This window comes from Pituophis catenifer, unplaced genomic scaffold (genome assembly GCF_029215685.1).
Source record: "Pituophis catenifer annectens isolate HBS135680 unplaced genomic scaffold, rPitCat1.0.hap2 SCAF_3, whole genome shotgun sequence".
NCBI classification, from domain to species: domain Eukaryota; kingdom Metazoa; phylum Chordata; class Lepidosauria; order Squamata; family Colubridae; genus Pituophis; species Pituophis catenifer.
This window is the reverse complement of record NW_027256883.1, coordinates 145,755,117-145,772,173: the sequence shown is the minus strand read 5'-3', so window position 1 is coordinate 145,772,173 and position 17,057 is coordinate 145,755,117. Positions and strand designations below refer to the sequence as shown.

The 17,057-nt window shown below is 37.7% G+C and overlaps 1 protein-coding gene across 1 annotated transcript in view; it reads right to left on the bottom strand.

Annotated features, from left to right (window-relative positions):
- The window catches only part of WLS (Wnt ligand secretion mediator), a 38,707-nt gene extending 23,241 nt beyond the window's left edge, over positions 1-15,466 (bottom strand). The window contains exons 1-2 of the mRNA XM_070939469.1: positions 15,233-15,466; positions 872-1,144 (exon numbers count right to left, since the gene is read on the bottom strand). Coding sequence (XP_070795570.1) covers positions 872-1,144; positions 15,233-15,338 — 379 coding nt within the window. The 5' untranslated portion in view covers positions 15,339-15,466. The remainder of the gene's footprint in view (positions 1-871; positions 1,145-15,232) is intronic.
- Between the last annotated feature and the right edge of the window lie 1,591 nt (positions 15,467-17,057).

Sequence of the window (17,057 nt, the reverse complement as noted above, 5' to 3'; positions counted from 1 at the left end):
GGAAAAGCAAGCCAAGAATGATCTCAAATGACTTTCACCTTCATGGCTATTGACTGCAGGAACAAAATCAGTCAGAAAGGAAAACTTCTGATATCAGATGAATTTGGAAGGAATGATTATTTTGGCCAGCATTAGTTGCAGACTATCATTTTTTAAACAATTATTATCCTGATTAATCTTGCTGGCACCCACATATTCCTTGCAAAGTTTTAAAAGGAAATCCCACAAAAATCTCAGTGTTCACTGAACTGAATTAATTTGAAATTAAAGTAGCTGTTGAATTTTAACCTATATTATCATGTGTAGTTCTTTAATGTTTCATATATTCCTGGAAAAATATGCAATTGTTAAGACAAAGATTGTCTGTCTGTCTGTCTGTCTGTCTGTCTGTCTGTCTGTCTTAAGTTAAATCACTACACATATTGTGTTACTAGTACTAAATCTTGAAAGGCTTTTCCATATCCTCCTCATTTCTAAGAGATTGAAAAAGCAGATTATATATGGACCATTATAATGAAATTATAGATGACCAGGCTGAGCTTGAGGGAGAGGTCAAGCATGTCATCACTCTCAAGTCCCTTCATGCCCTCAAGAGATCTAAGTCCAGCTCACCTTGAATTCCATTTATTGTTATCAAGAGTCCAAAATGACTGCCAATTCATTTTGACTGTTAGCAATTCAGATTCTTGTAAAAAATGAGTTAGCATGCAATAAACCTGTATTCATTTGAACCACTTTGGCTGCTCATTTCCTGCGCTTGACAGAAATATAGCCACTCTTCACTGAAATTTTGGACACTAATTTCCAATTCCATTTATTTACAGTTATTCCATTAACTTTCATTAACTTAGAAATGCCTTTTGCTACTTACTAATTTGGTTGTTACTCTTGAAAGCAATGTCCATATGCAAAATGCAGAGAATAAATTGGAACCAGGGACTCATCTCATTCTTGGGAAGTGGTATGTGAATGGCAAACACAATGTTATTCGCTTCTATTTGTCTGTTCACAGCTTCATCCAAGTCTCTGAGTTTATTACACTGGTCAGGTCCCCACGGTATAAACCATTTGGTCTTATGATGGTCTTTCTGCAAGTCTATGCACTTTGCCGCCATATAAGGCACAGCAGCAGTAGGGTCTGGAGCTGAAAAATAAACAAACAAACAAAATTCATACATAAGCATTTTAGCATTCACAAAATACACAACAACAAAAAAGCTCACTGCCTGTCAGCCCAACATAATTTACAGGGTTGTTGCGAAGGGGGAAGGGAGAGAATGGGACAAAATGAAGGAGTACCATGAAAATAGTTCTGAGCTCCTGAATGAAACAAGAAATAAATCAAATCAATATGGCCGTGCACAAAATAACATTACTTAAATATTCAATTTACCAAAAATGTTTTGTATAAAACATCAACGTTACAGGATGAAAAAAGCAAACTATTCACTGACTGAAATTTCACACTAATCTAGATTGATTTCTTGATCTTTCTATTTCTGTGAGTGGTGTCATACACCAGTCCACATAATTTGTACATTCAACGTAATTTGTTGAATAATGCAAATAGCTCAATTCACACAAAGCATCAAGGCCCCCCCCCCAAGTATCTTGATTTAGTGCAAACTTGGCAAAAGGAGCTGGACTAGTAGGCCACAAAAAATGTTGACAGGCAGGTCTCTGCTCTTAGAAGGCTCTAAAAAGGCAAAAGGGAACTGTAAATACCTATCACCTATATTTAGTGACCAAGCTTAGCCAGAAACTGTAAATGACTCAAAGACTTTGTTATATATACAAAAGCTCCATCTTTTTCCATTTATTATTCCTTTTGGTGTCCATGAAAGTTTCTAGTGCAATAATAGGCTAATAAAGCAATATTTATTAAAGTATTAATAAATGGCTTAGGGCCGGGGTATCTGCGAAACCGCCTTTTGCCGCCAATAGCCTCCCACCGACCGGTTTGCTCGCACAGAGAGGGCCTCCTCAGGGTGCCGTCGGCCAGACAGTGCCGGCTGGAGACCCCCAGGGGGAGAGCCTTCTCTGTGGCAGCACCTGCCCTCTGGAATGACCTACCCCCTGAGATACGCACGATATCAGACCTCCGGACTTTTCGTCGGGCTCTGAAAACACACTTATTCCATCTAGCCGGGCTGGCTTGATCCCATCCTCTCAGTTTTAATTGAATTCAGTTTTAATTGGGTTGTTTTAAATCTTGGGCCGAAATTATTTAATTGTTTTTTAAACTGTTTTTAAATTTTATATGCAATGTTTTATCTTGGCTTTACTCCGCCCTGAGTCCCGCAGGAGAAGGGCGGTATAGAAATAAAATAAAATAAAATAAAATAAAATAATAAAATAAAATAAAATAAAATAAAATAAATAAAGTGTTAAATTATAATATGTATATAAATGTATTGTGTGTATTATCACACCTATCTAATTCAACAATATGCAATATGCAAGGCAAAGCATAGAGGTAACCTGCAATCCTACAATTTATAAGCCATTTTCTCCTACTGATAAGAGACACCCCCAGTAACACTGACATGACAAGCTACTGTATATAAACAGAGAGCAAACCCCACCCCCATCTAGCACTGAAGATGTTTGTTAATTGGGCAACAAAACATCTTCAAGAAGCCCATCAAGCTCAGAGAGCACCAAAGACTCCATAGACCAGTCAAACTCGCAGCCCACAGGCTAGATGCGTCACGTGCTGGCCCACCCGTGCCCGGTTTAGCGAAGGGGGAAAAAAATCCCGACATGTCACGTGACACCATGATGCTGTGATTTGACACCCCTGCCATAGACAGATATTATTGGAATTCAACCTAGCTGCATCAAGGTGAGTGAGGCAGCCCCTTACCTATGGATCCAAAACAATATAATGAAAAAAAAAAGTAATTTAAGTGATTTAATCTGCTGCTAAATCTATTCAGGTCAGATTTCAGAATCATATAACACAACAGAATAAGGTTATGGCTTACCACACAAAATACCACTGTGATTCTTAAAATGACAATTATTTCCTACAGTCTGCTTTTTGTTTTGTCTTATAGTGCACACACTTGTATCACTACTCAATTAGCTGGTCTTTTAATCCTGCTCATCAAGCAGTGACCTGCTCCAATGAACCAAATGAATCTCCCTGGGCCTCTTACCCACTAGAGATCTCTTCTTATCTGATAGTGGATTATACAAATTTATTTTACAGTATGATGAACAAGCTCTTAAAATACCTGAAGCCAAATCATAGACATCCCACTGGGAAAAAAATTCTTCTATCTCTTTCTCTCCCTCACTGACAAAGATATACTGCCTGTGATTGGCTCAGTTACTAGTCTTTATTATTAAATGTTACACCTATACTCCACTCCATATTTTTTTTAAAAAAATAAGAATATAACATTGGGCTGTAAGCCCAATGGGTATCCCAACCATCATGCTTCAGACCACAGTTTCAACGCTATTTTAGGAACTAAAAGTTTTCATGAGCTAGTAGCTATCTACTTTGGTCTTAAAATCACATTTTCAATATTCTATGAATGGAATTTTTCCTTAGTTTTCAAAATAATCTTTTAGCAAAGTACCATTTCAGGAGAAAAAGATATTATCCAGAAATTGTTTTCCAAGGCATAGGAAAAACTAAACAAAACTTCCTTTCCTATGAAATCGAAGAACAGGCAGACTGTTTGCAATTTTTTAGAGTTATACCTTGCTTGTTCTGAATCTAATCATATGTCCTTTAGCAGACGGGTAGTTCTCAATTTACAACCACAACTGAGATGAAATTTTGGTTGTATGTCATTGCACTTGCAAGTTGAGGCGCTCTATATGATCAGACCCAATTTTCCAACCATTTTTATGGTGTTCATTAAGCAAATGATGTATTTGTTAAGCAAACCAGGCAGTCCTAAGTCTGAATCCACTCTCCTGAATGTGCATTTTTTGCTGAAATGCTAGTTTTAAAACAATTTATAGCTGTGATAGGTCAGCTAAAATGAAGTTTATTTCATAACAGAGAACAGGAGTTAATGTTTTCTGTAGGGCAGGATTTGTTGTTTTTGAGGGCAGGTTATGTGGAATTTGTAGCTGACCAACATGTCAATGCTGTCCTATTCATTTTGACTTATTTCATCTTGCTAAAAAGGAGAATCAAAAGTGCATCTATGTATGATATAGTCTCAAAAGTTTTAAGAAAGGCAAGCGTATATCAAAGCAGCACACAATATTTCCACAGCTGTTTTGACCCATCAACTTATATATTTTTGAAGTAAGGAGGTTGAGGGAACATTATCTGCACAACTGCAGACTTAATTTTGCAACTTTTTTTAGCATGAATACAGGCGAGCTTTTGGGATGGAGTTAGTTTTATTCATCTGATAGATGACTTACGAACGAGACAGAGAAAATACAACTTGGTTGATCTTGCTTGTTCTCTTCGAACAATCCGATACTGTCAAACTTGACACTGTCCTGGTATTTTTAAGAACAGTATCAGATAGTAGAAAGTATTCATCATTCCTTTAAACACTGGCAGAGTCAAGAGAGTTTGGGTGGCAGAATGTTATCAGTATGCTGACAACACTCAACACATCTTCTCATAGGAGTCAAGAGATGCTGTGCATATTCTGAGCCAGTGCCTAGACCCAGTGATGTATGGATGAAGCTGAACTGTGACAGTCCTTTTAAATAATTCCAGTACAATAATTGGGAGAGAGTGCATTGCCTCAGAAAGAACGTGTATGTAGTTCAAGGTTTTGAACTGAACATGGAAGCCCTTCATTTGGGATTGGAACACCTGACAGATCACCATCCTCATCACAAGTTGGGGTAACTGTTAACAGCACGTGTTCAGTTGCATATGACAAAGATTATAATTTTGCACTTATTCTGCAGTAACTAAATCTGCTGTAGTGATGTACAGCCCCTAAGCCATAGATCTTGAAGCAAACCTCTCCATAAAAAGCACTATCTGCTTCCCAATTTTTTAAATGTATATCTACAGATGCTTAAGAGTAAAATGTTTGGCTTTTTTCACCTGACTCTAATGACATAAATGACAGATCACTGATTAATGACTGAAATTATTTACGGGACCGCCTGCTACCACCAATAGCCTCCCACCGGCCAGTACGCTCCCATAGAGAGGGGCTCCTCCGGGTGCCGTCGGCCAAACAATGTCGGCTGTCAGCCCCTAGGGGGAAAGCCTTCTCTGTGGGGGCACCTACGATTTGGAACGAGCTCCCCCCGGAGATACGTAGGATCCCGGATCTGCGCACCTTCCGCCGCGCGCTTAAGACTTTTCTATTTTATCAAGCTGGCCTGGCCTAAATCTTCCCCCTTTTTAAATGTGGAAATTTTAAATTTTTAAATTTTAAATTCGTCTTTTTATAGGGGTATGGGTAAGGCATTTTAAATTGGGGAGCCATTTTAGATTTAATTCTGTTTTAAACGTATTTTAATTGTTTATATTGTATGTTTTTAACTTTGGCTGTTCACCGCCCCGAGTCCTTCGGGAGAGGGGGCGGTATAAAAATCTAATAAATAAATAAATAAATAAATTAAAAAAAAAAAACTGAATTGACAGCCAATGCTGCCTTAGAAACTGGGGTGACTTAGACCCTTCCTTCCCACTCCCGTTCAGTTTAGAAGTGGATGGCTTCTGGTGCTGGGCATTTTTTCCTTGAAAGAGAGTTGTTCTGCAGTCTTAAAAGAGGCAGTGGTTGCCCATTTATGGCATGGAGCTGGGTTATCTGAAGGACTGCTGGGGATATCTACCCATCCATTTGGTCTGACTGAAATTACGCCATTTGGTGGGGCCCAGGATGAAAGTATTTTCTGTTCTCTTGGCCACATCAATCTATTTCAAGGCACTGCCACCAGCCCTGGGGATTTGTAGGTCTGGCCAAGAGTCCTTGCAACTGTTGACTTATTATTGGTAAGCTGAGTTTTATTCCAGCTGTAGATCATCATATGCATGCTGCTATTTGTTGTTTTTATGCTATTTTAATTGTTAGCTACTCTGAGTCATAAACTTGAGATAGGTGGGCATATAAATTGAGTTAATATAAATATGTGAAAGCATATAATATACAGTTGCAAGAAAAAGTATGTGAACCCCTTGGGATTACGTGGAGTTTTGCATGAATTGGTCATAAAATGTGCTCTGAACTTCATCTAAGTCACAACAATAGAAAAACACAGTCTGCTTAAAATAATACTACACAAACATTAGATGTTGCCATGGTTTAATTGAACATAACATGTAAACATTCACAGTGCAGGGAGGAAAAAGTATGTGAGCCCCTAGCCTGATGACTTCTCCAAGAGCTAATTGGAGCCAGGAGTGAGCCAGCCTTGACTCCAATCAGTGTGATGATATTGGATGTGTTTCTGACAGCTGTCCTGCCCTTTAAAAACACACACCTGTTTTGGGTTTACTGGTTTCAAGAAGCACTGTCTGATGTGAACCATGCCTCACAGAAAAGAGCTCTCAGAAGACCTACGATCAAGAATTGTTGACTTGCATGAAGCTGGAAAGGATTACAAAAGTATCTCCAAAAGCCTTGATGTTCATGTGTCCATGGTAAGACAGACTGTCTACAAATGGAGAAAGTTTAGCACTGTTGCTACTCTCCCTAGGCGTGGTCGTCCTGTAAAAATGACTGCAAGAGCACAGCGCAGAATGCTTCATGAGGTAAAGAAGAATCCTAGAGTGTCAGCTATAGACCTACAGAAATCTCTGGCACATGCTAATATTTTTGTTGACACATTTACAATAAGGAAAACATTAAACAAGAATGGAGTACATGGGAGGACACCATGGAGGAAGCCATTGCTGTCCCAAAAAAATATTGCAGCATTTTTGAAGTTTGCAAAAGAGCACCTGGATGTTCCACAGCACTACTGGCAAAATATACTGTGGACAGATGAAACCAAAATTGAGTTGTTTGGGAAGAACACACAACACTATATGTGGAGAAAAAAAGGCACAGCACACCAACATCAAAACCTCATCCCCACTGTAAAACATGGTGGAGGGAGCATCATGGTTTGGGGCTGCTTTGCTGCCTCAGGGCCTGGACAGATTGTTGTCATTGATGGGAAAATGAATTCCAGAGTTTATCAAGACATTTTGCAGGAAAATGTACGACCATCTGTCCGCCAACTGAAGCTCCGCAGAGGATGGGTGATGCAACAGGACAATGACCCAAAGCATACAAGTAATTCAACAAAAAAATGGCTTCAATAGCACAGAATACACTTTCTGGAGTGGCCCAGTCAGAGTCCTGACCTCAAGCCGATTGAAATGCTGTGGCATGACCTTAAGAGAGTGACTCACACCAGACATCCCAAGAATATTGCTACACTGAAACAGTTTTGTGAAGAGGAGTGGTCCAAAATTACTCCAGATCGTTGTGCAGGTCTGATCTGCAACTATAGGAAACGTTTGGTTGAGGTTATTGCTGCCAAAGGAGGGTCAACCAGTTATTAAGTCCAAAGGTTCACATACTTTTTCCTCCCTGCACTGTGAATGTTTACATGTTATGTTCAATTAAACCATGGCAACATCTAATGTTTGTGTAGTATTATTTTAAGCAGACTGTGTTTTTCTATTGTTGTGACTTAGATGAAGTTCAGAGCACATTTTATGACCAATTCATGCAAAACTCCACGTAATCCCAAGGGGTTCACATACTTTTTCTTGCAACTGTAAATATACGGAAGTGGGGAAGGCTTAGGGAGCTTTCTTGAATGGATTCAAAGGACCTTTTTCTGAATAGCCTTCTTCAACCAGAGTTTATTCCAAAATTCAAAATGCAGCAATAGACCTTAGTTTCAATCATTTTCCTTTAAGTCAACTCATAAATAGTAGTCTGTCGGAAACCATGGGGGATACAACTACTGTGACCTAATTAAGCACTAGTGGAGCTAAACATATTCAGGATCTCATTTCAACATTTATGCTATATCCAACCTGATATTAAAACATATCTACAGGAGTTTTGCCCATAATTTTCTACAGCTCCTTCAGTGTTATTTTCTGACCCTTATTCAGACTCCTACAAATCCTTTAGAAAAATCTCAATTGCATGGTGTCTACACTGATTAAAGTCTGAAGCCTAGTGACCTCATGTGATGTTAACTGCTCCCATGCTCCAACAGCATTCTCTTTTTCTATTCAATTACCCCCTTCTGAGCAGAGGCTATCACCACCAAATGAGTGCATACAAAGGCCTTCTGCTTCATTACACTAACTCAACAGCAGGATAGGAATAAACAAGCTAATTTATCATCTTCACCTCTCTCATCTTACAAGCCTAGCATCTTTTCTTTTTTCTTTCTTCATTTTAATTATCCAGGAACATCAAGCTTGCTAAATTCATAGCATTTAAACCAACTCCAGAAGGATTGGATTATAACACCATCATCCCCAGTCTTTCCCATTTTTACTGGCTAACCAGTTTTATTTATTCTGAAAGTTAGCAGATGCTTTTTGCCAGCTTTTGTATAGCAAAGGCTTCATGCCTATATACTCTTTTGTGTAAATGTCACTAAAATTAAAAGATCCGAGTAAACCTATTTAGGGTTGTAATTTCATCCCTATGTAACAGATTTTAAAGATATGGAATCTTAAGACTATAACTAAAATAAAGTACATAACTGAATCAATTTGTGGTCCAAATTAATATGCTCCTTGTTATCAAATGGTTTATTTTTCTCAGATATTTAGAAACAAAGACTACAATATCCAGGTAACAAGGGCAGATTTCAATGAAGCCAAGTCAACAGCATAATTGTGGGCCTTATTTTCCTAAGGCAGAAGAGCAACCATCTTCTTTATTGCTTCAAGACCAGAGGCACTAAAATCACGGCCTCATGGTTTATGAAGCATCCCAAGAACATAAAATTCCATTAATGAACGTTGAAGGCTGTATGTTCTATCCCAGGTTCTATAAAATGCAGAAAGACCAGGAAAGTGGAGATAGAGCCATTACTATTTGATTTGATTACTATTTCTTCTGTGCTACCTTTTAATTTTATTTTCCCTTGTATTGCTCATGCTAAGGCTACTGCAGAATGGAACAGGCTATAAACAGAAACAAACAAACACACACACACCCAAGGGAACTAGGCATTAATACAAGAAATGAGACAAGTTGAAATGGTCCATTTCTTAGTAATGGTGAGTTTGTAGGCTTCGATTTAGAAGTGTGGTTGTCAGAACTTAGGCAGGAGCATGTAAGCCTCTAATAAAACTGAGACACAGAAGAATCATATTTCTCTAAGCAAGACAAACATAGCTTGGAGTAGATAAATAGAAAAAGAGAAAGAGAACAGCGGCCTATTTATTTCTTGCCAGCAAATAAAATAAATTTTAACATGTAAAAATGAAATTTAAAAGCCTATCAGTTGTGATCATTGGGAGAACTGGCAATTTGCATTCTCACCTTTTGTTTCCTTTAACATACTAGTAATATATCCACCTGCAACATACATATTTTTGCTGACTTTTTATCACTTTTGGAAATATGGTACTGCTAAGGAACAATTTCATTCTTAACTGTAGATTTTTTAAAGCTCTTGCTGTGGAATTCAGATATGCTGTATCTTGGGTTTGCCAGCTGCAAAATCAATACCAGATACAGAGTAACTATCCTTCAAATAACTCATGCCAAGAGATACAGAACTCGAGAAGTTTTTTTAAAAATTTTTTTTACTTAACTAGGAGGATCAAAAGAGGATCAGTATTTTCTCATTTTTGCATCTTTACAGTATACTGCAAAATCTTTCAGTGATCCTTTCCCTGGATCATGGGGTAGCACAATTTCTTTAAAACCCTAATAAGGATAAAATATTTCTGAAAGAGCACAAGTGCGGCTAATCATTCTGTGTCACAAATATGATTAGGTATCAAGTTTACCATGGCTAACTGCTTGTGATTATAACTGAAAACCAATTATTTAAATTTTATACTGTAACTATCCAAAGGGGAAACGTTTGCTAATTGGCTCATTGCAGCAAAACATGGTTGGGCCTTGCCTAAGCCTTTCTTTTGTCAGTTTTTACTTTTGAAAAGCCATGTGTCTTGCTACTGCAGCCAAGCTATTAAATCAGTTCACAAATAGGTCTAAATAAAAATGATGAGCCCATTGTATTCAAAGTGAAGAGAGCCCATCTCTGAAATAGCAACCAATTTTTTTAGTGAGTTTAAAACATTTGATTTTCAGGTAACAACTGGAACATTGAAACCATTTCTATAGATAGAAAGCATTTCTCATTTCAGAGGCAGATTTCTGCACACGTATCACATTTATGCCTTGAAGGAATGCTAAAGCATCTCTGGTATGTGCATGTAAGCTTTCATCTCAATAGAGGCATCACAAAAGTTAGATTTTTAGTTCCAAACAAGCCGAAAGGAATTCTTTGATAGTTATCTCTCTCCTAAATGAATCATAATCCTTAATCCAGGCAAAGAACTTTAATTTAAATAAGGTAATTGTTCTCAATATTTACATTTGCTTTAGATTTATTTTCCAACATGGTTATCATCATTTTGGCTTCCTACCCTCCTTTATCATGACAATTACTTATTTGAGATTAATGCCATGTAAAAGGCCTTATAGCTGCAAAAGTTTTTAAATCTAATTTTGCAAGCTGTTTCTGAATCTCATTTGCAAGTGAGATCTTAATCTACATCTTCATTGCAGAAAATCTTTTTTAAAAACAACAACAAGCAGCAATAACATTTTACATTCGAATTCAGGAATCTCTTTTTAAATCTTTATGCATATTTCTAGATAACTACAAAGAGAATGATTGCACATAAAAGTTAAGTGATAAAGCACTGCAGAAAGTGCACCTTTTCTAACTGTAAACAAAAAGACAAAACCAAATTCAAATAATAAATTTAATGCAATCTATGTTCTATCCCACATCTTATAAGGCATTTGCTTCATGATGAGCTAGAATTTGATACCAGTGAGTGATTCTTTTTGGCCTTCCCAACAATGGGAGTGGTTAAATAATTATGGACATTCTTTTCATAATATTTTTACTATGATACATCTCCCAAAGAAGCCAGAAATAAGATGCCAAGCTCCCTGGTCCATCTTAGTAGAAATGGAATAAAGCAAGAATGTTGGAAGGTCGTGAAAATAGCAGCTGCTTCTGTGGTTAACTATTTCTACCCTTATTTTCCAACCTGGTGCCCTTCAGATATATTGGATCCCAATTACCATAATGCCTGGCTATCATAGCTATTAAAGTTTAAAAAATCAGCAGGTACTAGACAGAAAAAAAATACTATATGTCACAACCACCATCTTTAAATATAGAAGACCACCAAATGAAATTCAGATCTGAAATGTAATACATTCCTGTTCACCACTACAGCATAAACACATTCATGGCATGTTTCACAATAAATTATTCCACAGTAAACAAATGTTGTTACATTAAATTAAGAGCAAACCACATATCTAATATTGATAATTGCCCAGAGTTACCTTGTGGTAAGATGGGGGATCAATAAATTTAATAAAATAACCATTTGGATATAAGATCATCAATAAGCTATAAAGAAGTATCACTAAATGTCCCATAACTGCAGATTCTGAAAAGTATCCCTAGGGAAAGATTAATAGAAAAATACATTTGTGTCCATTCATGTAAGGATGCATCATGAATTGCATTTATTACAAATTGGCAGTATGAATTAAAATGTCATTCATTTCAAATATTCCACATAGCTGGCTCAGTAACTATATTTCTTGTCCAAGGCAGATTTATTGGGTTAGGAACGTCCCATGTAAATGTATGTTTTTCTCCCTCTGCAACTAATATGAGATTTCCTAGCTTCTCTGAATTCACCTTCAAGTTGAGCTCAACTCCTGATGTCTTAATGGACATTGTGATATCCAAATAGTAAACTGTGATTTGAGCGGTCCCTGAAAATAAACATTAACTAATCATCATAATCTGCAATTTAAAAGTGAGGGAATTTCACATTGCATTAGAAGTAGATGGGTACCATATACATGCCAGATCTTTAAAACAGAAACAGGATTAGAAATGGAATGTCTGAATTAGGGTTTAGATACATGTTAAACAGACAAAAGCAAGACCAACAATTTTAATTAATCAGTTCTGGAAATCACATCACAATAGTGGGATCCATTACTTCAAAATATAATTATAAAAAAAACCAAAAATCCCCCATAGCCCTCCATACCACATCACATTTACAACATTGCCCAGCAACACGAATTCCCAATGGGTACTTTGGTATATTTATATCCTGGTCTATAAAGTAATACGCTTAGGTAATTTGATCATTGACAGATCTAAGAATCAATGATTAATTGGTTACCTTTTTCCACAGAGGGTTGCAAAAATAATAAATCTTCATATTGATGACTATTATGAATATGGATTTTTCAGTAATGGAAACCCCACTGTAGAGTTTCATGCCAGGAAGGCATACCAAATTTGCTCACTCATCTTCTTTAGAAGGTAGATCAAAACTGTTTTTCTTTTATTTACAAAAATCTGGGACTGGATGGATAACTGCTGTTTCATTTATCAACTTCCAATTTTTGTAAACTTAATTGCAGAAAAATATGCTTTCCTAACAGTTTTCACTGTCTTTAAATTTGACTAAATTGATTCATAAACTGCTTTGAAAATCTGCTTAGTACGAAAGCAAACAGATCTTTTTTAAAAAAACCTATTTAAACTATTTAAAATGCTTAATTGAACCAAGCTTGTCTTTGAAAAAGATGATGTAATAACAGAAACACATTCTTTGGATGACTCCATATACCACAGAAAAGACAGCTATTGCTTTTTCAAGCTTCAGCTATGACTGTGTTGTAGCTGTATATAGTAAAAGCTTCTATGATTTGGATATAACACTCAATACAGATTTTGCAATGCATTATGGGACATCACAGCAGGAAGTCTGAATACCATATGATTTTGAGTTTATTTATACCATGGGAAAAGAAAAAGGCATGCACACCTGCACATTAAAAAAAAACACACAGAAGTCACTACTGGAAGTCCTTTCAAAAATATCTAACCATTATATTTACAAAAAAATGTGCACTCCTGCACCCCCCCAACACAAGGAATCCCTTGAAGCACTGTATTGTATTCCCAAAGATTAAATTCAGTTGTATAAAATGAAGTGCTTTAAAAGTGACTTATAACTTAATACCCAAGACATTTTATCTGTGAAGCTCAATATTCAAAAGAACCACAAACATGCAGATGAATAAATACATCTGTATGAATTTCAGAAGAATGCAAAATTTGAGTATAAAAACAACACTCTTGCTTCATAGTAACACAATGCATTAGGATACAGTAGATTTTTCCCCCTGCCTCTAAATTATGCCTAGGTAAAATGACTACACAATCAAATGCACAGTGCAAGCATGCTGGTCTGGTCTGAGACAAAAAGCTGGCTGAAATGTGTTGCAACATGTCTGTTTTGTCCATTACAGCTGGTTTCTTGGTGTCTGGCAGACTCACACTGTCTAGTGCTTAGAAAAACCTTAGCAGTATGCAAAGACCTTGCAGCATGCAAAGAATTTCACACTGATAAAGAACAATACCAAAACAGATTTAAGTCACCCTTAACATTTACATCACAAAAACTTTCAATTGTAGGCCATGTATTTAAATGTTTCCATAAAACAGAATGTTTCCCATTTTTCTTGAGAATATTCTTCCAAGATCACCTTTCAAAAGAAATTGCTGAAAGGTGAAATTTGAGCATCTGCAGGGCTGGCTTTTTAAAAGTTCTCTTCTTCTCCCCCCCTCCCCCCCAAATCTGTGAGGCTGTTCCTTATTTTGTTTCTTAAACATAAACAGATTTCCTGGGGAAGCTATTTCTCCTTTTCCCTTGAACTGGCACTGTTTCTCCAGAGAATATTTGGCTAATGGTTTTTAATTTAAAACCAATAGAGAGCTATTATTTGTGAAACAAAATGAAGGGACAAGCCCATCCAGCATATATATACTGTAGCTATTTTATCTATGATCCAGTGACATACCAAATTGAATGATTCATATCTGAGACTAGAAAGTGGATGAGAAAATAGTGGCTCTGGGTCCAAACTGCAAAATAAGCATTAACTAATTAACAATGTGGCTAGCATAGTTTTCATTCTTTTTAGTATTTCCACAGAGGAATTTTAAGACCTGCCTGGGCCTTGAAAATGGGGCAATAAAAGGTTTTACATGTTTGAAGGAAAAGAATTAAGATACCCTTTCCTGTATCCTTAGTTTGTGTTCTCATGTTCCTCATTCTCGTGAGGTAATCTATTAAGATGTTTTATTTTCGTTTAAGGCAGCCAGCAGCATAGATTATGTAGCTGGGAGGGAGAAAGAAACTACCCTCAAAATCACAATGTACATTTCTGAAGCTTTCTCCTCAATAGTCTCACAGAGGAAGTCAAGGCAACATCAAAAGAAGCCACAAGACTTTCAGTGGGAAGGGATGGGGAATTAAAAAGTCAAAAGCAAAACTCTTCTCTCTCCCTGGAGGGGGAAGGCATCCCTGACTCTTTCCTCCTGCACTTCCTCCTCCCATTCTGCTAAACCCTTCCCCGCCCTTAAGAGTCTGAAATCCAATCTAAAGAGAGGCTGCCTAGGCAAAATCACGCAGTGCTCCAGAGAAAAAAAGGAAGAAAGCAAAGACCCATTAAGTGGGATACAATGCCGGAACATGCCTTTCGTGGGCTGGAGCGGTCCCACTTTTTCTTTGAAGGAAATCAGGGCCCTTCTTGCAGCCGAGTTGAAGGAAAGGCGAATTTGGGGGGGGGGGGACGCGAGAGAGAGAGAGAGAGAGAGAGAGAGAGAGAAATTAAGAGACTGATCAACTTTTCCATCCCAAGGGGTTTTGCACCAACTGAGTCGCCATGCTTAGAGGTTCATCCTGCCGTTTGTTTCCGTGAAGCAGATCCTAAAGCCGTGGCAAACCTCCCTCTGTCCTAAACTTTTTCGACGCCTCCCTGCTTTCCTTTGCTTGCGGCCCTAGACAGCAGTGGGCACAAAGAGGCCCGTGGCGCGCTGTTTTCTTAACTACAATAGCAGGGCAAATGAGATCATAGAAGCAAGCCAGGGATACAGTAACAAGTATCCAGACAGAGAAGAGGTGAAGCCCGAGTCGGGGAAAGACGAGGAAGAAGAGGAAAAAGTTTGCTTTTGGAACACTTACCTATCAGACCCCCCACCAGAAAGGCGACGACTTGGAAAATCAGCAAGATCCCGCCAACAATGCAGAGCTTTTTAGTGCTCATGTTCTCGATAATTGCCCCAGCCATTTTTGCAGTGTTTTCTCTCCTGCACTCTATGCGACGGCGACGGCGGCGGCTGTAAAAGTTAAAGCTGCAAAGGAATGGGAAGGAAGAGAGGAACCTCAGGACTGATTGCCCGGGAAAGCCCGGACCTGTCTCCCTCTCTACCGAGAGCTGTGATTGTAGCCGGCCCTCGAGTGCATGTGGCTGCTTTAAAGGAGCAGGAAAGCGAATCACATGATACCCACCTCCCTCCTCCTCTCTCCCCTTCAGCTATTCAGCAGCAATTGGTGTCAGTCTCACATAGGAATGGGGAAAAGCCGAAGAAAGGCTGCTTAAATTAACAACTTGAAGGGAGACGGATGGATTCCCATAACTCGAGAAGATCTCGCAATTTTGTTTCCCAGGACATCATCTAGTGAATTCTGGAATGATAGTCACAAGACAACGTGTTGAAAAGGTTTAACAGATTTTGGAAAAATAGAGGCAGGAACGATGAAAGTAATTTTAAAAATTCATTTATTTTTAAGGCGCTGAAAGTGGGAAATACTTTGAAACTTTTCCCCATGGTCAACTGTTTTTCATTTCCTTTTTTTTTTAAAGATCTGTTTTTCAGACGCTTGCGTTAAAGCAAAAATCATTCCTGTTAACTGTTTACAATTTAGAAGCCTGAAGAGTGGGGAATGAAAAAAAATCATTTATCTAGTCTCTTATCTGTTATGAATTCAGCTTGAATCAGTAGATCCAGCTTTCCAGGAGCCTTATTGTGCACTAGGGCATTTCCAAACTTTCAAATTCTAAACACCAAATATAAGAAATCTAAATGCCTGGAAAGCACTCCTGGACAATGTCATATAGGGGATAAATGAGACAACAAATGCTTGCCTAAAGTCCCAGATTTCAGAGCTGGCATCCTCTGTATCACATCTACCTGTCTCACATCTGCCTGTCTCTAATAAAAAAAAACTTGTTTGAGGAGATGTTGTGGCTTTGGGAAATTCTTGTTCCACTGAAAATTTTTTTACAATGCCCTTCAGATTAAAAAAAAAAATTAAAATCCAGGGGTCAAGTTAATGTGGGTGGTACACTTCAATGCAAAAATGATCATTGTTAGAATATTGTGATCTGAAGGGCATTGTAACCTAGTTATAATATACAGGTTAATACTATGTATAGTTTTCATTGCAACATAAATATAGATCAGTTTAGCAGGTGAATTTTCTTTTGAAATTTGAGCCAATGGGGAACTGGGAATAAGCATCCAACTTTACTGAAATATCCCTAATATAATCAGGCCAAAACTATCTTGAGTCCATTCTTGCATTTCTTTGCCTTGTCTTACACATTGTTATTCATTGATGTAATTTCTGGAAACCCAGTTGCATTACAACTAGGATTCAGAAATCTTGTCTTTCATGTTTCTTTCTCATCTTGCTACAAAATGCTTGTTCCATGATCAAGAGAGTATATGCCTTTTTATGGACTCCGAGTTTGCCCATTCAAGAGTTTTTGATCTGGAAAGGGATATGTCTGACCCATTCCTTCCCTTGGGATGTGTGGGGTTGAGAGGCAATCTGCCCACCACCTAAATTTATCCAGTTACTATGATTTTAAATGGGATAGTTTTATCCTGCTGTGTGTGTGTGTGTGTGTGTGTATACACACACACACACACGTGTATGTGTGTGTTATATAACCTTTTTAAATATAACCCACACTTCTTAAAAACTTAAGTAAAACCAATAT